General features: G+C 28.8%; 1 protein-coding gene across 3 annotated transcripts in view; it reads left to right on the top strand.

The window, feature by feature from the left end:
• Positions 1-22,671, top strand: part of Larp4B (La-related protein 4B) — a 193,235-nt gene that overhangs the window by 76,007 nt on the left and 94,557 nt on the right. Inside the window, exon 1 of one of the 3 annotated variants that reach the window (XM_067276661.1) lies at positions 6,811-7,159. The exons of the other annotated variants lie outside the window; for them this stretch is intronic. Coding sequence (XP_067132762.1) covers positions 6,983-7,159 — 177 coding nt within the window. The 5' untranslated portion in view covers positions 6,811-6,982. Of the gene's footprint in view, positions 1-6,810; positions 7,160-22,671 lie in introns of those variants that run through there. 3 annotated transcript variants of the gene reach the window in all.

The raw sequence follows: 22,671 nt of genomic DNA, 5'->3' as shown, positions 1-22,671 counted from the left end.
TATTTTCAAATCAAGTAGGTAAATATCTGTAAAATCCAGGCACAATAACTGAATTTTGCCTTCAAATCAGAATTGCACTGGATCTCAATTACTTCCATTTGCATTTGATTAGGTATAGATTCTATATTTATTGAAAAAATTGAAGTAAACAAAGAAAACTTGTCTTCCAAAAATTTAAACTTTGTAAACTTTGTTTCAAATTCAGTTCTAAATCTTAAAATTTTTTCTGAGTATTTTTAATACGATACAGTTTCGTCTAAACTTGATTTGTTCATGTTGCATGTCAGAAAGTGCGTTAAATCTTCATTTTTCAACTGCTTTCCCCAAAGTATTAGTTTACATTTGAATGTTTAACTTGGTCACACGTGTTCATAATGATCTGATATTTACCTTGCAGTTTTAAATTTAAATCATATAAGTGTTTTCTATCAACCATGAAAGATAAATCTTGAAACCTTACTGTGTCAAAAAACAGACTTGTCTTATTTTTAATTATTAAGAACTGTTATATTACTGTTTTCAAGTTCCAGAATTGTTTAAGAAACTTGGAGCAGGATAGCCAACATATAGTACCTCGGTATAGTAGGTCAAACTGGAATATTCGCTGTCTAATTCACTTAAGCAAGCGGAGAATTGTCACTGATTTAGGCTTTGAGATCTTATGAAATTGATGATTTTTTTTTAATAGATGCTAAAACATTTTCCATGTTTATTACCTTCAAGCATAATACTTCTTGATGTATAATGCAATGTGTATGGTGAATCTCAGATCTGTCATAAATTTTACTTTTTTGTTGTAGACTGTATTTTTGCAGAAGTTCAAAAACACAATTAAATATATCTTGTCTTGTACTAGAGTTATGCATTGGTACTAGTTCCAATAATTCCTGAAAAATGTTAAAATCTGTGTCGCAAACCCAAAGAAACACACTACATCCCCAATGTCTGTACTCTCATCACAGGCAATGGAAAAAGCTTTGAAACTAGATGATTTTGCTTTGATCTGAATGTTTAAATTGTTAGCCAAATTGGTAAATCTTTCTGCAGCTGTATTTTGAGACAACGAAATGGCTTGAAAAGCTTTCATATTTCCAGGAAAAACAGTTTCTGCATCTTTAATTAGACATTCTCTAATGAAGTCACCTTCAGTCAAAGGTTTCGAGTGTTTAGCTATCAACTCTGACAAGATGTACTCTTGAGATACATTAGTAAGCATGAACTGTTGTTTCTTCATTCCACTTTTAGCTCTTTCAGCTTTTGTTGTCTCATTAATCTCTCATAACTATCATATTTTGATTTATGTTGTTCATAGTGATGATTAATGTTGTATAACTTTGACTATCCAGTAAAAATATTTAATTGAAATAACAAACGTTTTCGACCTTAGTATTCGGTCTTCATCAGGTTTACAAATACTGAGATTCTAAAAACAGTTATGTGCAACGATTTAAAAAATTTTAGAACGTTTCCAATCTTGCGTATAAAACCATTGTGTGTGTGCATTGCCATGGATGCATACATGTTGCTACATATGATATGCAAGATTGGAAATGTTCTAAAATTTTTTAAATCGTTGCACATAACTGTTGTTAGAATCTCAGTATTTGTAAACCTGATGAAGACTGAATACTAAGGTCGAAAACATTTGTTATTTTAATTAAACATTTTTACTGGATAGTCAAACATTTTAGTGAGTCATTTGTATATTTTCCAGTATCCTTACAAGAAAATGATTAACCTTTTCTCAAAGATTATTTTATTTTTTATTTCATAGAAGAAATACTCCAATTCACACTTTTCTTGAAAATTTTGATGTTCATCAGTAGTTTTTCATTTATTTTATTATCACCACTTGGTTTTGATAGAGGCATGCTGAATACAAAAGGCTGAAATAAGTTAGTAATCGTTAACATAAAATTATAGAATGTTTTAATAAAAAATAATAGGTTTTTTTTTTTTAACTTTTACTCACCAGACACTGAATAACTGCACAAATTAATAAGCATAATGTAAATAAACCTATTTTTCTTCTTCCCTGAAAGGGAAATATTTCCTGTTGTGTACACCTAACAAGTCAGTATAAGATTAATAATGTGGCATTGGCATTGGCATATGATAGTATGTAATTGGCAGCTAAAATATTCGCTGCTAGTATTAGTGGGGAGAAATGGCACACCTGCACGCAAGGTGCTTAGGGGAAATGGATGCAACACAATTGTAGTAATCAGTCATTGGCAAATGTTGTAGTTAATTATTAAAATATAGTTATTAAAATAAAAATAAAAAAATAATTATTAATAAATATCTCCTCCGTAACAGAGAAATTATTCTCTATTTGTAAACATTACTTTGTATGATTTACCAAGTTATTTAATAAATGATGATGATTATTAATAAATATATATACAGGGTGGGCCAATGAAAACGAAACAGCAGTGTTCGTGTTCGTCCAAGCAAATCGCTCGGACAGGTCGATTTTATTCTCGAGGGGACATCTTATGCAATAAAGTTTTTGCGATTCTGAATATTAACTAAACAAACATTTTTTTTCGAAATAAATGTTTGTTTAGTTAATACAAAATAGATGAGTTTTTAAAATTTTTTGTTGTCTGTTGTATTCAGAATCGCAAAAACTTTATTGCAAAAGATGTCCCTTCGAGAATAAAATTGACCTGTCCGAGCGATTTGCTTGGACGAACACGAACACTGCCGTTTCGTTTTCGTTGGCCCACCCTGTATAATGTGATATTGTAAAAATTAAGTTACGAAATTTTTCTTAAAACATTTCTTACATGTCGTTATAATGGTTGGACCGCAGAAACAATTGTGGGCCACATATCGAAATCTTTGATGTAAAGAAATTTATTGCTTCATTTAGAGGCACAATATAACACTAATTTTTTTTAAAAATTAGGTTGTTAAAAACTATTACATTTTATTTCACAAATTCTTGTGTAAACTTAGGACATCTTTATGTGTAGAGGTGAAAATATCATTTGTCACAATTTTTGGTATTTTCATTAATGATTGAAATTTTATATTATAGTAACAATAATATTTAATAATGTATCAGGCTGGCAACCATTAATTGGTATTAATTAGTACACACAATAATAAAATATAAGCAAAGTAGAATGTTTTTCATATTTACAAAGATGTTTACTTAGGAACTGATTTTTTGGATCATAGATGATGTGTATTGAATTTTATAAAATTCTTGCATCAAACAAAATTAAATCAACAAAACATATAGCATTTTAAGGGTTGCAATAATAAAACAAATAAAATAATAAAGTAAAAATAAAAAAAATAGAACAAATGATATAAGAATATGTAATTTTGTTAGAACATAATGTTAACAAAGCAAATCATGTAAAATTAAACAATACTCTGGCAGATATAAAGTTGGTTGGTAACGTCTTCCCTATCAAAATTATTTCTAAATTTTTTTAAATTGGGCTGACATAATTTTAGCTTTTATGTAAACTCAATTTCCAAAAATTGAGAGCTTTGGAAAACATTTATAATTTATATATGATGGACCTGGATCATGATATAATTGCAGAAGAATTATCAGAATTGTGGAAGGGTATGTTGACAAAAATAAAACAAAGAAAAATGCTTAGTGAAACTAAAGAAGTTTGACTCAAGAGTAAACATGCTGATAATAAGGACATTTAATGAGAGTCGTGGTAGTAATTCTGTGCCAAGTGAAAAAGTCACACACTGACTATATATATAGGAATCAGAGTTGTCAGTTTTCAGTGGTTAATTTTTTCTCCCTGAAATGCTTATAGTAATTCTGAATATCTTGTTTGAAAGATACTCATTTTCTTAGGTAGAATGAAAAATTTCAGGTTTTTCTGTAAAGTGGTTGCTGAAATATAAGCAATTGAAAAGTTCAAAAATTGCCAAAAAAAACTTTTCTTTCTTCATCCAGCACTGCAGATACTCCTAGAGAAAAAACTACTAGGTCTAGAAAGCTCAAATTTGAAAAACTTGAGAGTTTTTCTCATTATCATGCAGTGCTTGCAAAATCTTTTGAGTCAATAGGTCAAAGTTCACAGGCACCTTCATACAACTGTTTTACTTTTATAGCTTAATTTTGTGCTTAAAGTAAGGATAAAGTTGCTTTGAAACAAATGAAATCTATTCAAAATGCTATTCAGAATAACAAAAGCTCAAATTTATGTGAATTAAAATTTTTATAAAAAGTTTAATTCACATAAGCTGTGAAGTGTTCAGTTGATGGTCATCGTCAAGTGCCAACCGAACTGTATGTCATCATTTTAGGTCTTGAAGTAACACAACCGTTAACCAAAATCCAGTTGATATCCAAACAAAAACATCTGAGATGTAGAAAAATTGCACCAAGTAAAAAATAATGAGAATTTAAATGACAGTCCAATTTTTTTTTCTTAGGAGTTTTTCTCTCGTAAAGAAAAGCTTGGTGCTTCAAAGTAAAATGTAAGAAACAATAATAAAAATCTTGTGGGTACTACCGTTTCAAAGTGCCAAGCTTATCTTTATGAGAGAAAAACTCCTAAGAAAAAAAATTGACTGTCATCCAAATTGTCATAATTTTTTACTTGGTGCAATTTTTTTTACATCTCAGCTGTTTTTGTTTGGATTATTATAATTTTAAGATTTGTATTTTAATATAATTTTAGCTGTGTATTGTTGATTTTGTGATGAATTGTTTCTAACATTATATATTTAGATTTGTATAACATGGAGTTGAAGTTTTATAAAATGAGGCAAATTATTATGAATTTGTAAAAATAATTGGATTATTTAGTTTTTGAATATATTATTATAACAACAGATTTCTTTTTCTTTTTTTGAATAGTAAAGAAGTTAGTTTATATTACTAATGCTAGGTGCTATTATATGCTAATGGCAGTTAATACTTATTGTGATTAGACTAAACTAATACTAACTGAATAGTTGATGATAGAAACAGAATCATGGGATAAGTGTATTGTAGGTATTGGATAATTCTTCCATTATATTGTTATATATATGCTTGTGTATTTGTTTCACTTCATTTTTCTTAATTCTTGTATTTTTGTAACATAATCATTCTTTAGTAAATCTTCAATTTTATCTTCAAGCAACATTAAATATTAGAATGAAAAAGAATAGTAAACATATTTAAAAAACAAGATTGCAAAAGAACTACAAAAATATACAGTATGTATGAAAGAAATAAACAAAGAAATTATATTTTGGTTCCAACAATCAAATTTTTTAATGCACTAAAAAGATAATTAATTAATTTTTTGAAAAATAACAAACTTACCGTATTAAGAGCAGATAAATGAAAACAAACATATATATTAATATATTCAATATTATATTAAAACTACATATTATACTCAAAACAAATTACAAACATACTATAGATATATAGGTGTGGGTGTAATTTGTTTTGAGGATTATTGTTTTGACTATTTATAATATTTAAGAAAGCTAATTTTTTTTATTAAAAATTAAAATTATCATAATAAACATATTTATATTGTTGGCAGTGTCTAACTAAATAAATATTAGACACTGCTAAGATTATTTGGTGTGAATAATTTTAAAAATATATAGCTATAAACAAAAAAAAAAAAATCTCAAAAGCAACTTTTATAATAATAGAAATACTTGTGTTTATTTATAATTTACAGTCTATATAGATTTCTTTTTATAAATCTTAATAATAATTAAGATTATCCATAGTAATTATATTGGTTAAAATGAATGAAATGATCAACTGTTAATTTATGAACAGTTTATAATAGAAAAATATACAAAAGTGTCCTTGGTTGTTTCTTCAGCGATGTGTTGGAAATGTGCCATTTTCCATTCCTGCAAGTGACATTTGACTGATTTACCTGTAGTATAGGTTATTCGGAAAGGACCCCGTTTTATAATTGTTTATTTCATTATTATTACTGTAGGAAATCAGAAATATATGGCATTTGATTTCTTCATCGATTAACCCTACAAAATTTAGTAAATTAAGATTAATAGAAAACTCAAAATGAATTAACTTATTAATTAGAATAATAATAAAAATGAATAGTGTAAGATTTATAAAAATATAACTAGCTAGAGCATAAACGACGTTCTATATATTTAGTTAAGTCGTAGTCACGGAAGAACGATGTTCTAGCATAATGGTTCGTTTGATAAATGCATGTGTCATTTATAGTCAAATTTTGTGATTGATCGATATTTCTTTCTATTATTTTTCGAGATTTGTTTGCTATACTTCTAATTAAGTGAAGGATCATTAACGGGGAAATTTTATACATCGTACCGTCACCTCTTAACAGAACTTTTTCGTTTTTTTTTCTGTTATAGTATGCAAGTATGTCGTCTAACTGGAATAGTAGAAATTCAGTGTCGATTAGTTCATTTAAATATATTTAATATGCGCGATTGAGATATTTACGGAATTTGCAATCGGTTTTTGTCAAATGTAAACGAGTAGCGGAAAATTCGCTGTTACAGAACAAACTCGAATGGAAAGTTTAAAAATACTAAGGAAACGAGTTTCGATTGTCTAGATATACGTACACGTGATATTTAAATATTCGAAAGTTTTATTTTTATTTTTTTTGTTCGCTGGTTAAAACCCGTTCCTTAAGTCTGGATAAAGGTTAGCGGGTCGTTCGAGTTTTTGACGTAAACATCTGGCTCGTTTTATGTCACATTAAAAAAAAATCGATTTTTATCAAAACCGAATAATAATTATCTATTCGCTTCGTATGACATCGGTCTTAGTCGGATAATGCCGGAGGCTAAATAAGAGGCGGAAGACCTCGTTCGAGCGTTAGAACACGTCTTCCTGCTAGCTGAGAGGTTCGCCGATGCGTGGGCACGATGAGTACTAGTGTGTGAGGTAGGCGTCGCTAGGGCAGTAGCGACGTTGGGCCGCCGTTGGTCGAGTGTCGATGTGCTACAATATGTGCGAACCGGCCGAATCGAGATGTTCGGATATTGTCATCGATGCGTAGCCGAGTCAACTCGGGCCTGGTTAGGCGGGCCGGCCCGATTTCCCGTACCTCAACGTTGGAACGATTGGTCTTGTCCAAATTCTAGCTTTGATTCTCGCGGGACTTACATATGTTGCGCTTATAGTCCGAGATGTTTTATTATACAGAAGGTAAGACGACAATTTAGAAAACAATAGTAAAAACTGATATTATTATTATTATTTCTTTTTTTTTTTTCGAGCGACTAATCGGATTTTGACCAGAGGAGGAGTTGAAATAATCGAAATGTAAAGCGTTTATTGTAGTGTGTGTTGTTTATCGTCGAATCCAATTATTTACCGTAATTATCATCCAACATATGGATTATCGCTAGTCGGTGAGAGAGGAGTAATGTTCGTCGTTGAGCATTTTCATTACAATTTCCTGGTTGGAAATACGCGACTCTATGACCAGGATGTGCATTTATATGCAGGAAAACTGCGATAAAAGAAGTGACAAAGCCGAATGCAGTTTTATCGAAGAGTGTCGTCTAGCAGATTTAATAACGTAGCAACAGATCGTCAAGGTGGATAGACAACCGATGTGTAATCGTCGCGCATTTGTCATTTATTTCTCCCGTCGCGTTTAAAAGCGAAATGAATGTCTGTTGATAAACGACTGATAGGTGATAATGATTTTGACGGCGTTACATCGCCGTTTGTTTATTTCCGTTCGATGCGTTTATGGAAAAAATAACGTTTCTACTCTCGTAGACCAGTTCTTTCGATAACGAAAATAAAAATACGAATATTTTCTTTCGACGTAGGGATAAAATAAAAAGGTTATTGCACTTTCTGTTTTATTTTAATCGGAAACGAAAAGAAAATCGATTGTAAAATATTAATAAAATTTTTTATTCATTTTTTAAAATACATAAACGGAAGATTCGTTATTTATTTCACGTAATCGGCTGTGGATAAGTTTCCATCTGTTAACGTGGCATAGTATTTTGTCCGTTCGAAGTAGCAAATGTTTATTAATGAAAGGTATTAAATTGATAGTCTGTTCTGTCAAAGTTGTTAAAAATTAATATGACGATTTTTTGTTTTTAAAGTACGACAAGACGATTAAAACTGATATTTGATATAAATTTACTGTCATTAAAATAATAAACTGTTTTATTATTAAAATGAAAATAGTTTCTACATTATTTTTCTGTAGAAATTTTTTTTTTCCAGTCAACTTTCCGTAAGACAAACAGATTTTTTAATTTGTGCTATACATAAAACAAACAATAAAAATATAATATAAAATTGCTTTTTGTATATTTAAATAAATAGTTATATTTTGTTCTTTTAATAAACCAGTTTTCGATTAAATTTTTATTGTGTAACTTAATAAGCTATCAAAAATAGATTCATTGACTGTATTAATTTATTTGCAATTATCCACCGAATAAAAATATGTAGCAATATAAATGTTTAAAATACTAATATTTTGTAGCGATATTTTTTGGAAACTAATTTAAGTGTGTGTTCGATTTAAAATATACAAGAATTAATATGCTAGTTTAAAAAAAATGATCGTATAAGTATGTCCAATTTATGAAATTCTTATATTATTTAATAGTGATGATGATGATGATTATATATGGAACTGGTAGCTATATAAGTTATATATACCAATATGTAGATTTTCAGAAAAATATAAAAATTATTTTTTGGTTAATGTGAAGTTAATGTGAAGTAACTGTGAGTCAGTTGATTTAAGTATGATAAAAGTGACTAAATTCAAACATTATAAATTTTAAAATATTTAGAAAATGTTAGACTTGTTTATGCAGAAACAATACCAGATGATGATTTAGAATCAGTTTTTGTTTTTAGATAGATTAAAAATCTGAGATGCAGAAAAAAGAAGTAAGTATAATTTGTTATTTTCATAGTGTAATTGCTAGACTATTTATAAGTAACTCATAAATGAAATATGAGTATTTTGTTTATCATAGATTGGTTTTAAAAATCATCTCATGAAATAAAGAAATGATAAATTTAGTTATAGTTTTCCTTTGTGGTGTTAGGATAATAAAAAAACAATTAAATTAGGAAGTGGTTACTTAAGTAAAAATTGCTTTTTTTTTTTTTTTATATATTTTGGGATGAATTTAGACTGAAAATGTTTCAGAAATTTGAAATTTTTATGTATTTGTGTGTGTTAATGCTGTGTTAATGTATTTTGCATTGGAATAGAATCTGGCATGTAAATTATTTTATTATTAACTAGTATTTAATTGTTGATTATATGTATAATTATAAATCTGGAATTCTGTTAATTGTTTCCATGTTTGTCAGACTTTAAGTTTCAGTCCTACTTCAGGCTTAGGAATTTGTAATTTTGTATGATTTTCGTGACAGTTTGTTTGGAGAGTCATAGATTTCCATTATGAATAGTATGTTAAATGAATCTAAAGTATACCATTATTATTTTTAATGCTAAACATCAACCAAAGCCGAATATAATCGGGCAAGAAATGGCTATAATACTAATAATTTAATAGACAATTTGGCTTTAGAGGGTGTATCTGGTGTAGTAAAGATGTTTGATTATTATTTTTAATTAGAAAAATATACAAAATTATTTGTCCAGATTTAAAAACCAGATTGAAATACATAAAGTTAATGATTTATTATATCAAATTAAATTTAAAATTATCTTAATTTGTTTTCATTTGAAAGTTGTTTTAGTAGAAAGTAGCTGACAATGTGTTGGAAGACTAAAGTATTTCTGATAGTAAATTAATGACTCCTGTATTTCAATCTGTTTTATTTTAGTTATAAAATATTCTTTTGCTCTCTTAATTAATTAATTAATGTTTAAATTTTTTTTATTTATACTGAATAGTCTGAATTAAATTATGTAATAATGTTATATCTGCTTTGTAATAATATATAATTTAAAATATTAACAATGATAAAATATACAGGTTTCTTAAATTTTTAATTTTGAAAAGGTGCAATTTTCTCATTTTATTTAAATTTATGTTAATTGGCAGAAATCATTCAATGTTTCAATTGAAAATAATTATTTTAACAAACTTTCAAATCAGTTGATATTTCAATTCATTTAAAATTTGACAGTTTATTTTTTTACTTCTTTTACATTAAAGCAAAATCTTCTGATAGTTTGGATTGGCTTATATTTCCAAATTAAGTTAGTCGTTCCATTATTATGTTATCGGTTTATGTAAAGTCTGCATTAATGTGAAGTAGATTTGTGATTTCATGGACAATGAAGAATAGGCATTTTAATATTAACAAGTTTGATTAATTTTGTTAATACAAACTACCAATTTTTAGTACCAACTTTGTATTAACAGGGTTCAATTGTGTTTGTTAAAAATTCAAAGAATATTATTCTAGTTAGAAAAATGATTAAGAAATATCAATTGTCATTTAGTAAAACTATATAGTGCATATAAAATATCTCATAGATGTCTCTAAACACACCAATAAACCAAAAATCCAGCATTTTAAACTTACATCTTAATGTAAAAACAAACATTTTCAGTTTCTTAAACAACCATCATAAGTGTATGTAATATATTCAATTGTGGAATGTGCTATTGAAGGAAATGTTTAAATTATTAAAAAAAATGTCATTTGATTAGCTGTTGCATAAATCATGTTGCAAAACTTATTTTATTGGATTTCAAACAGTGTCTCTAAATCTTCAACAGGGTATTGCAGGCTGTCTGTATAATTGATGGTAAGTTATTTCTGCTGGCCTTAAAGATTTCCAAATGTCTGAGATTGGAAGGTTGTCTCGAATATGTGGAACTGTACTGTACTTCAGCATCTGAAGCATAGATGTAGTTGTCTCTGCCTCAGATGCTGAAGTACACTAGCTAATGCTAACATTGTGGGAGGTTGAGCATTTATGATTGACTTATGCGGAGACAGAATAATGTTGAGATTACCAATATTGATCAAACTTAGTCAGGTTATAGTGCATCCCCAATAACTGACATATGCCAAGCAGTAAGGTGCAATACTCAAAATTAAAGGAGAAAAATTGAGGTTGAAAATTGCAAATCACTTAATACCTTTAGAATTTCCATCATTTGTAGAATGGCTGGTGGCTCAGTGGGGATGTGTTGGTTTCATAATTGTGAGGTTGGTGCTTTGAATCTTGGTGGTATCAATGTAATTTATACAAAAGTATAATTTTAATTTATTCTTGGTATTTTTACATTTATTATGTTAAAAGTTATTTTCGAATATTCATATACATATGGGATTAATACTAAAATTTATTTATAATTTATTTAAGAAGACAATTAGATTTAAACAAAATTATCATTATTCAAGGCCAATTTTGTTAATAAAAAAAAACATTATTAACATTATTAAATCTGTTTGCTTTCTGGGAAGACAATTTTGTGGATGTTAATTGTCGTAGAAGCATTTGAAACATATTTCTGCACTGTGCACATTGAATAAATGCAGATATTTACAATAAGAAGATTTATGTATGTCACTAGAAAAACAAATTTGATTAATGTTTAAAAACACTTCTCCATCATCAGCTAATTTGGAGGCGAATCATTAATACCTGATCACATTGGAAAATATCAGTGCACTTAATGTTTTTTTCCCCTTCTACTGTCTTTGCAAATTCCAAAATTGACAAAGAACCCTCAGCTGCAATTAGGTCTTGATTTTGAAGGATGCTTTCACAATATGTAAATTTTGTATTATTGTCATGCAGTGATTCTTCTGAAAACACATTTCTAAGCTATTAATTTTAGCGTTACATATCAAAGCTATCTCTTCATTCTTTAGCTAACAAAAATGCAACAAGTAAAACGGGGAAGCCATTTTTGGGACCAGACTATGTCTCTGAGAGTGTGAACAACGCATGCACAAATCTTGCACTCGCACCTGTTCGTAGAAGCAGTCTCAGCATTTCCTATTTTCTTTTGACCCGGTTCTCGGTCCCCTGACTACCTACAGGTCTGGTTTATTTTGTGTGTGCATGATTTGGGCACCAAATGTTCTGTGCCAAATTGCAACTCCTGGCATGTACTCCTTCATACCTCTAAGATGTGCCGCTGTTGACAGCAGTGCAATTTTAGAGACGAGACATAGTCTTGTTATAGACACATTTAGGTTAAACCAGTGGTCCCCAACCTTTTTATCGCTGCGGACTGGTCAATGTTTGATAATTTTACTGCGGCCCGCTGAGGGGGGACGTTGATTGTTTATATTTTAGATTGTTTTGATTTAATAATTTTAATTTAATTGTATTTGAACATGCCTTCAAAATAAAACACGGTTACACCAAAAAATGAATATAAAGTGATTTAACATTTTAACTCACGGTTTTAGGTGACGTCTCTCAGCTCCCGGTTAACCTCTCTAGAAAGTCACACAAACCTGAGAGAAATACACTACAGTAAATAAAATGGAAATAATTTAATGTTTCTTGGGCGGTCCGGTACCATTTGATCCACGAACCGGTACCAGTCCGTGGACCGGGGGTTGGGGACCACTGGGTTAAACAATAACTTTGTTGCCAGAGTAAGTACATACTGTACATGAAAATACAGAAAATGTTTTGTTTTTAAATAAATATTGTTAGTTAGTATTTGTTAATTGCTTTTGACATTGACTTGTCACTTGAAATAGATTATTTTATTGTTTTATTATATTGTTTATTCTGCATTTGTAATTTACTAAAAATAAATCAGTTCTAAATTTATTATATTGTCAGAGAGAAAATGTACCAAGAATAAAGTGAAAATTACAGTTTAGGGAAAAAACATTACATTGATACCACCAAGATTTAAAACATCAACCTCATGATTATAAGACTGGCTTTCCACTTTCCGCTCTATAAATGATGGAGATTCTAAAGGTTTTAAGTGATTTGCAATTTTCAACCTCAATTTTCTCCTTTAATTTTCCAATGTCATGCATCCCCTCATTAATGTTCCTTTAGGCATTGCTTTAATGGACATACTGTATTCTGATATACTATAGTTGTATAGGCTCTTTTGTCTAATATCAGTATAGAATAAGCTGGTAGTTCATATCTATTATGGTGTCTTTGTTGTTTCTGAGTAGTGAGTACACTGTATGGTTCACTTTTGTATGATGTGGTCAGAGTGTTTGCTATTGCAATTTTCTGATAAGAATTCATAAGATCCATCAACACCAATAAGTTTGGACTACAATTATGCCTGGAACAAAAGTACCCTTACAAAGCACACTTTTTACAAATAAACAACCCTACTATCTAACGCAATGCAATAACACACCAACCACTGCCGTAAATTACGATGATTTATGGCACTGGTTGATGTGTTAAAGCACACTTTCTACATGTTAACATTACCATAGAAAAACAAGAGACCAAGACATCTATATATCACAAACCAACATACCAATCAAGTTTTATTCCTGCCATGTCATACGATCCACGTTCATTTAATGTAGCAGATTTCTGAACATTGACAGAAACAACATATATGCATTCTTCTAACATCAACAACAGGAGAGTGTGTTATGGTAAATTACATGAATAATGATTCAACATGGCTATTGACCCAAAATTATCAAAGACTGATTCAAGAGTACCTATACCACAAAGAGAAAGCATATACCAAATTCAAGGTAGTGAGATACAACAAAATCCTGAAACCAATCTACCAGGAAACTGGAAGAGCTAACAACAGGACTATTGCATACAAAAGAAACCATACGGTGTATTCATTACTAAGAAATAACAAAGATTCCCCATAATAGATATAAGCTCTCAGGAGTTTATTCTATACTGATATCAGACAACAGATTGGGAAAACAATTGCAGTATATTGGAACCACAGTATGTCCACTACCAATAGTACCTACAGTTATGCTGTAAGTGAATCACAAAAGCTCTATTTTCCATAGTGTTAGCCATTTATGCCTCAGATGCTGAAGTACTGTACATGCTTACATATAAATGTTTGGAAAAGTTGAAAATCTTTAAGGCCAGCAGAAATAACTTAGTCACCAATTATAGGGGCAGTAATACCCTGTCAATGGCTTGTAGAGCAGTGTTTGAAATCCAATAAAATAAAATAACTTGCAATGTCATTTATACAATATCCGATCAAACTGTATTTTTTAAAAATATTTAAACATTCTATTCAATATAGTAAATATATTATGTAAACCTGAAGATGGTTGTTTAAAATGATTGAAAATGTTTGTTTTTGCATTAAAGTATTAGTTTAAAGTCCTGGATTTTTGGTTTAGTGGTGTGTTGTACTATATGGAGTTTTTAGTTGTATTAGTATTGAATTTCTTAATCTCAGTTGTTATATAAAAAAATATTTATGTAGAATATAAATAGCAATGTTTTAACGTTAAAGTAAAATTTAATACATATGGAATACATAGCAATTTATACTATGTGAAATATAAATATTTATATTTCACATAGAAATTTAAAGTAGTATTTTATCTGAGTTGATGATTTCAAGGAATATTCACAGAACAATTTAATGTTTTATTTAAAATATGACATTTATTTATTTTATTTTTAGATTTATCATGATGTTATATATTATTTTGCAATAAAAAATAATTTGTGTGTGTAGCATTTCCCAGAATAAGAATGGAGCCAATATGCTGAGTCTTGAATGTGTATCACTCAACTACTATAGCTAAGGAACAAAAATTCTTTAAAATATTTGAATTTTTTAAAAATATTCCAATGTTACATAACATTGTGTGTTCTGGTTTTTTAAATTTATAATCTGAAATTTCTGCAAAAGATTTGAAATAGGTTATAACAGCTTAAACATACCTTATAATTTTTTAATTTATCTTGTGTGAATACATATAATATTCTAATATATATATATATATGTGTGTGTGTGTATAATAATGTTATATTTCATAATTGAACATTACTACTACTACTATATATGTGAACTAATGAACATCAGCTCCATTCTTATTTTGGAAAAGACTACTTACTTACAAAATAAAAGTTTAGAGAAAATGCTTTTGTTATTTTATATAAAGCATACACAAGATATGTTTAAAAAAATCCAGAAATGTATCAGAAATTCAATATGTTAAGATACAAAGAAATTTAATATTTCACAGCACAAAACATTTTAAAGAATCCTATATAATTTCAGTAAATAAGGTGTTTTGTGCTGTGTACTTAGTACTTACATTCCATTCTAGAGAATGATTGAGTGGAATTTAATATTTTTCAAAATAATCAATTTGAGTTTCAATACTCTCTCTGCAACAAGTTTTCCAGTTTAATAAACATTTAGAAAATTAACTTCTTTTAGGCATCACAAAATGTTCTTAGATTTGTTTTGTATGAGTTCTGTTGATTCAAATTATTATCTTTTAGTTATTCCATCTTTGGGTTTAAAAAAAATTGTCATTAGGAGTCAGATTGGGGATCACTTCTATGACTATACTAGGTCATAGAAGAATAGCAGTTCTGTGTTTTTTCAAATAAATAATGGTTTTAATGGCTATACATTGCCTGGAATTGTCATGGAATATCCAGTTTTTGCTGTTTATTTTTGAGGTTACGAATTGCTTCACATAATTGCTAATGTGTTAAGGTAAACACATTAATTGATTGATTTAGCTTTTAGAATAAAATTATGAATGCCCTTTATGTCAAAAAGTCACATTTAACAAAATCTTGATGTTGGACTTTTCAGTCCTTTGCTCTTTCAGTTTAGGCTCATTCACTTATTTGATTCTCTTGTTTTTACTATCAAAGCTATTTATCCAAATTTCTTTTCCAGTAACATTTTCAATCCAATTTGGATCAATACTGAACATATTACATTATTGATCAGTTTTTTCAAAATTTTTATTGTTTTTTTGTGATTTAAGTTTATCCACTATATTGATCATTGGTTATAATCAAAATAGAAAATTGAATCCTTGGTCCAGTTTTAGAGTTGAAAAAGCTAAAGCTAGGATGAAGTATATTTTAAAAAATATTACAAAATTGAAGACTTAATACAAATATAAATTTGATGTCCTCATACATCCTTCACAGCTACAGGAACACAGGAATATAAATTAAAAATGCCTCTTCCACTGTTTTCTTGTAAAAATATTTCTTGAGAAAATTTTAAAAAATCAGTCAATTACAATCAATTTTTTAATCAGTTGACCTATTTGTTAGCAGAGAAGAGCCCAAAAGAAAAGGTCAACTCTGCTCATGTTAATTATGTTCCTGTAGTTGTGAAGAATGTGTGAAGGAAAACCTCAAATTTTTATTAGTATTTAGTCTTCAGTTTTGTAATATTTTTAAATTTTGGAGTTGTTTATACTATACATATCTTGATTCCTTCTTGAATGCTTGTTTTATCATGATATACCTTTTTTGTTAGATTATATCCTAATTAATCACAAAATTTAATGCAGATTCTCTGTTCTGGTTTTCCATGACAATTTTTACTGAAGTTTGCTACTTAACTTTTTTTTTTTTTCAATGAAGATCAGAACTATTACACATGTGCATGTGAGAGAGTTCTGATTCCCAACAGTCTTTTCTCTTTCAATGGATTGTTGCATTGTTCTAATTTCTGTAACATGAACACATGAAACTGATCATATGTAAATTACAAAAATTTGTATCTCTGATATATTTATTTTACTTGCCTGATCCTGGAACCTTTTGAAAACATTCTGTAGAAATTTAATGTATTTATTTAGATACTAAGAATTTGAATCTTTCATTAACTTTATTTAACTGGCATATTAATAAGGAATTAACATCTATGGCGATTTTTATTGTAATTATGATATAAAGAAATTTTAATGGGAAAGAATGCATTGAACATACAAAAAAATTTCTGAAAACAAGATATTAGTAATAATCCATAATTTAGTTTATCTGCCTTAATTCACTCAAAAACTATTGATATGAATTCTTTTATGTAAAATTAGATACATTTATTATATTTTAACTCTTTCTTTTTTATTTTATTTTATTTATATTTTAACTCTTTTTTTTTTTTTATTAACTCTGGTTTTAATGTTAATAGAGAGGTTGCGGCCAACGTTTTCATTGTGAAAACATGTATGTCAGATGTTCAGCACCACCTTCCTGTAAGCTAGACATTTGACAATGGCGTTTGGAATGTCAGTGGAATCTTGCTCGACATTTCTAATGCCACTGTCAAACTTCTAGTTTACAGGAAGATGGTGCTGAACATCTAACAAACACGTTTTTGTGATGAAAATGTCAGCTGCAATCTTTCTAATATAATAACTGTTTTATAAAATCATTTAATTAAAATAGAATATTGAAAATATTTACAAGTTGTGAACTTGCAAAATAATTTCTATAAAAGCATTTTTTGAGGCAGGACATTAGTGAAATCTGTTCTATGTGGCTTAAAATATTGCATTTTGTTGCAAAATTTGATTGATTGATTTTGAGAAAACTTTGCTGTTTTCCATTTACCGTGAAGAGGAATTCAAAAAAGTTATAAAAAAAAGGGGGGTTCCATGACTTTGTTTTTGAGATACAAAGTCCTAGCCTGAGTGCATGCGACAAAGTGATATCGTATGAATCGTGTGATTTTTCTAAGACTGTCTGTGACCATCAGGTACAATGATTGCTTCTTTCTTTCCAGCTCTGCCTCAATTGTTTTGTGATACAACAGAGTTCCACAATGTCCTAGTAATGCTTTATTAAGGGACACTTATTACCAAAAGATAATCACTTAAATGTTTTTATGCTTAAAGCTAAATATGCTTTAATCCAAAGCCTAATAATATATTAAATATGTTAAAAACATTTCATTTTTAATATTGAATTAATCAAATTAAGTATTATTATTAATAATAATAATAATTATTATATTTAAGTGGAAAAGTTATATTTTAGTAGTTCTTCACACAATTTTTCTTTTGATTTAATTCTGTGTATTTTTACATATTATATTGAACACTTGCAAAAATTATCAATATATATTTGATTACTTACATTGTTAATTTTGTTAGAAAAATTTAAATAAACTTTTAAACTTGCATTCATCTGACAATTACTATTTTGTATTGTTAGTGTTGTAGAAGTGCCATATTATACAAGGAATACCTATACTAGCAGTTTATCAGATTCTGAAAGAAATGTAATAAACATTTGTTTCAGAATCTGTCTAGTTTTTCTGGTTACTTTTTAAAATGCTAATCTGATTTTTGTAGATGTTACATAATTCATATTTTCAACATCTATCTAATGAAACTAAATATTTTGTGTAATGTCTAACAGCTTACTAGCATATGGCATAAAACAAAACAGCTGAATCTTTCCACACTTCTGTGGTTTACACATTTTTGAATATGAATTTCTGATTAAAAAGAACACCTTTTTAGTGAATATCTATCAATTTTAATAAAATAGTTTTGTTAAATGAACATTTTTGAACTAATAACACAGCAAAAAATGTATATTTTACACTTTTGAATTTAAGAATAAATATTTAAGGCTGTAAAATATAAATGAAATAAAATACAGAAGTAACTTAAAATGACTGAAACTTTTTTCTCTGAAAAATATTAAAGTATGGGTTTCTGCTGAAATGCTATTCTGGTTATGTTACTAGATTATCATATTTTATAATGAAAAAATGAATATGGGTCAATATGATAGACTAAAAAATCAAACGGCACAATTGTTTTTATTCATAATAGCAATAATTTTAGCTGCAAACTTAAAATAATAAATCCTCAACCCAGCAATAAAAAAGTTGTTTGTAAGAATATAGTATAATTTTATTTTCTGATATTTGCAGCACTGTGCTTAGCTGTAAATTAGTGTGTAAATCTATACACAGATTGAATGTGGGAAATGCAATGTCCAGATGGCCAAGATGAGTAAGGTGACAGTCTATCACTCTAGGGGGACCAATTTAAATTTGAGTGAGGATTCCAGGAATTTCAAGAGTGGAAATCTCAGATATGTCAAGCCTCATCTTTTCCCACCCAGCATCTCCCTTGTGAGTTTGGCTGAACCCATGATGAGTATGGAAAGTAGGTCCTCTTAGCACCTACAGAACCAAAAGAGCCAAAAATTATAAAAGAAAATTTAAAAAATACAGTAAACTCTTCCATATCTGAACTAATGTGGGTGGGAGTGATTTGGATATTAGAAAAATCTGAATAAGGAAGTGTGATAATTTTTAAATAAGATTGTAGCATATGTGCCTGCTGTATGTCTATGTTCATTTTGACTTTTATCTTATTTTTGACAATTACAATTAATTTTGAAGGTATTGTGTTAAAGTTGTTTGTTCTTCTTGATTCACTAACAAGCCACTAAATCATGCCAATGCCTCATTATTATGTAAATGCTGTTTGATGCATTGTGCTCTTCTATGAAGTTCAAGGCAGCCTTAACAAAAAAAAAATTTTAAATTACACATTGCAATATGGAAAGGTAAGTTACAGAGCAGGAAATATTTTTGAAATTTTTGGTTGCATTTTGATTAATCTGGATAAAGGAAAGTCCAGATATGGGAGGGTTGGATGTGGAAGAGTCTATACCGCGAGTGTCAAACCCAAACTGCTTAAGTGCCAATATTTTGTCTCGAGTATGACAGCGGGCCAGATGTTTTTAGGTTTTGTAGCCAAAAATTTTCTAAAAAGTAGCCCAAAAGTAGCTGACTCAAAAAATTCCTTTTAGTAACTTGAGATTTCACAATAAAATAAAAAAAAAACCATTTGTACTTTTTCAGCAATAACTTTAATCATAGAACAAACATTTTCGGCAAATTTGCAGGGCTGAAGCAGGTCTGTAAACTGATCCGGAAATAAGGATCGCAAGAATCAAAATACAAGCATAAACTGTAATTTACTAATATATCAAACGCATTTTATATGCAAAATAGTGAGAATTATGTAATAAATGATCTTGCCAAGACAGACTTTAATTTGAAATTCAAAAGATGAAATAGAGAAAACATAATGTAAACAAGAAATTAAACACAAAAATAAATCAAATAAAATAAATATCACTAAATAATAATAGATAAAAATAATTGAGTTCAACAATTTTGTTTATTAAATATTATTTGCTTAAATACAAAATATCACATTTTCTTTGGTATAAATATAATAAACAAATAGCATTATTGAATTTATGTCGCGGGCTGCAACTAATTGTCTCACAGGCCATGACTGGCCCACAGCCCGTATCTTTGACATGCCTGGTCTATACTGTATGTAAAAATTACCATTGAGACATTCTGTAAAAGATGCTTAATTTTCCTGTAATGTTGATTTCTCTTAGATTAATTTTTAATTTAAATAATTTTAGCTTAATTTGAATGAATATCTGTGTTTTGGGTGAATATTTCTTAACATTCACCCTAAACATGCTAAACCATAGAAGTTTTAACAATAAAGTTTAATTTTTTTGAATTATTATTCTAGAAGTTTCCTAGAAGAGACAAAATATATTGAGTCATTATTCTAAATATTTACTTTTAACTGGTTGATTTTGCTAGAAGTTTTTTTTTTTAGACTACTTATTTTATTTTATTTTATTTTGTGAAGGAAAGAAAATAAACTTCTGTTTTTTTTTATTGTATTAAATGATTCTTACTATTAGAAAAATAGAATAGATATAGAACACCAAAATTGAAATGAAAATATGAACATTTGAATGCATTTATAACTCAACCTTCAAACCTGTTTCCAATATGTTCTCCCATGACGACAAAAAAACAAAAAAATACTTCATTACTAACTTTTTCGAACCTAATGGGTTCTTCTTCAGGTAACTCTTTTTTTCATCGTGGGAGAACATACTGGTAACAAGTTTGAAGGTTGTGTTTATTTACTGCAACCCGATGTTGAGTTAGTGATGTTTCATTTATAACTCACAAGCAAATAAAAAAAACAAACACAATGTGAAAATAAATTGACATTAAAAATAAATTAAGAATATCAAAAACAATATACTATGCATACAAAATTTCCAGTAAATAATATATATTTGAATTAAATACAAAATGGAACAATTTCAACCTGTTTTAGAGGTCTGTGAACTTTACAGCACAGGTTGTATAAAGATACTTGATACTTGATGCTCAATTTTCCATAAGCTCAGAAATCATCATTTTTATTTTATTAAAACTTACATTAATTTTATTCTTACTAATTTTTGTAACTTATTAAATTATTGAATAAATTTATGTAGTATAAAGTTCATTTTTTATTTATAAATTCCTCTTTAATGTTTCAGGAATCAATCTTAATGTTTTTCAGAAACTAAGAAATTGTAATTATATAGAATGTGCTCAGCAAAATATTAAACAATAATCAAACGCCTTTATCATTGCCGAGAAAGTTTAATTTAAAACAAACATTTTTGACCTATTCCATAGGCCATCATCAGGTTGAAAACTGACAATTGGAACATTTCTGTTTCAGAAGATCAAATACAAATATTTAAATTTCAAAATTGGCCTATTCCTTAGTTGAGGTTGAAATTTACCTATTCTATCATTCAGGTTGGCCTATGGAATAGGTCGAAAATGTTTGTTTTAAATTAAACTTTCTCGGCAACAATAAAGGTGTTTGATTATAGAAATTGTAATTATTGATATGAAAGAAAGATCATAATTGGCATTTTTATGTCTCTGTAAATGAGAAAGAAACTAATTTGATTTAATAAACTCCTAAAAAAACACCAGGTTGTGAACAAATCTTCAACACAAACCTAATAACCAGTGCAAGTCTAATTAATTTTCTATGGCGAATGTTTTCGGACTCAACTCTGGATCCATTCTCAAGCCTAAATTCTCTTTCAATCGGTGTTTGACAAATTGAATACTCTAATTGTGTGCCATTCAAAAATTCAAAATTGTTCCATTCGAATGGCACGCGATTAGGAGTATTCGATTTGTCAAACACCAATTGGAAGAGAATTTAGGCTTGAGAATGGACCCAGAGTTGAGTCCGAAAATGTTCGCCGTAGAAAATTAATTAGACTTGCACCGGTTATTAGGTTTGTGTTGAAGATTTGTCTAATTTGATTTTTGCTAATATTCAAATAATTTTTATAAATTATTAAAGAATCTATTTTTAGATCTGTATTTTTGTAATTATGTACTATAGATTGATACTCATGCGAAATATTGTATAGTAGGATGGAGAGTACCTGGGAGAAAGAGAATGATGCAGCAATAATGTTCTTAGATTTGTGCATACATAGATCCCCTGAAGGGCTACAGTTCTCGGTTCACCATAAGTCTAATATGACACCTTACATTATCCCAGCAGATGCTTTCCAGCCTTCACAATATGTTGATGCTGCTATCACTGCCCTCATTAGAGGAGACTTCTTACTACCATCAACACAAGCACTGGTAAATATTGAATTAAACATCATTAGTTTGGTTTACCTACTGCTGGTTTCTCACATGCTAAGTTCATGTGCTTAACATGGTAAGAAAATCCCTATTTCCAAGTACTATGCTATGTAATAAGAGGGAAGTTTTTGTAGGTTAACTGTCATTGTTATATCTTGGATCCCTTTCCATATGCATTTGCCGTATTTTTAGGCAGCATAACCTGCTCCTGCCCCTATCCCCACTACTGAGTTAGCTCAGGCTCATCTGCAATGATCAGGTTAAATTCACCACTTTTGAGAA

This window comes from Centruroides vittatus, unplaced genomic scaffold (genome assembly GCF_030686945.1).
Source record: "Centruroides vittatus isolate TY-2023 unplaced genomic scaffold, ASM3068694v2 contig_1159, whole genome shotgun sequence".
Taxonomy (NCBI): Eukaryota; Metazoa; Arthropoda; class Arachnida; order Scorpiones; family Buthidae; genus Centruroides; species Centruroides vittatus.
This window is presented reverse-complemented; position numbering and strand designations above follow the sequence as displayed.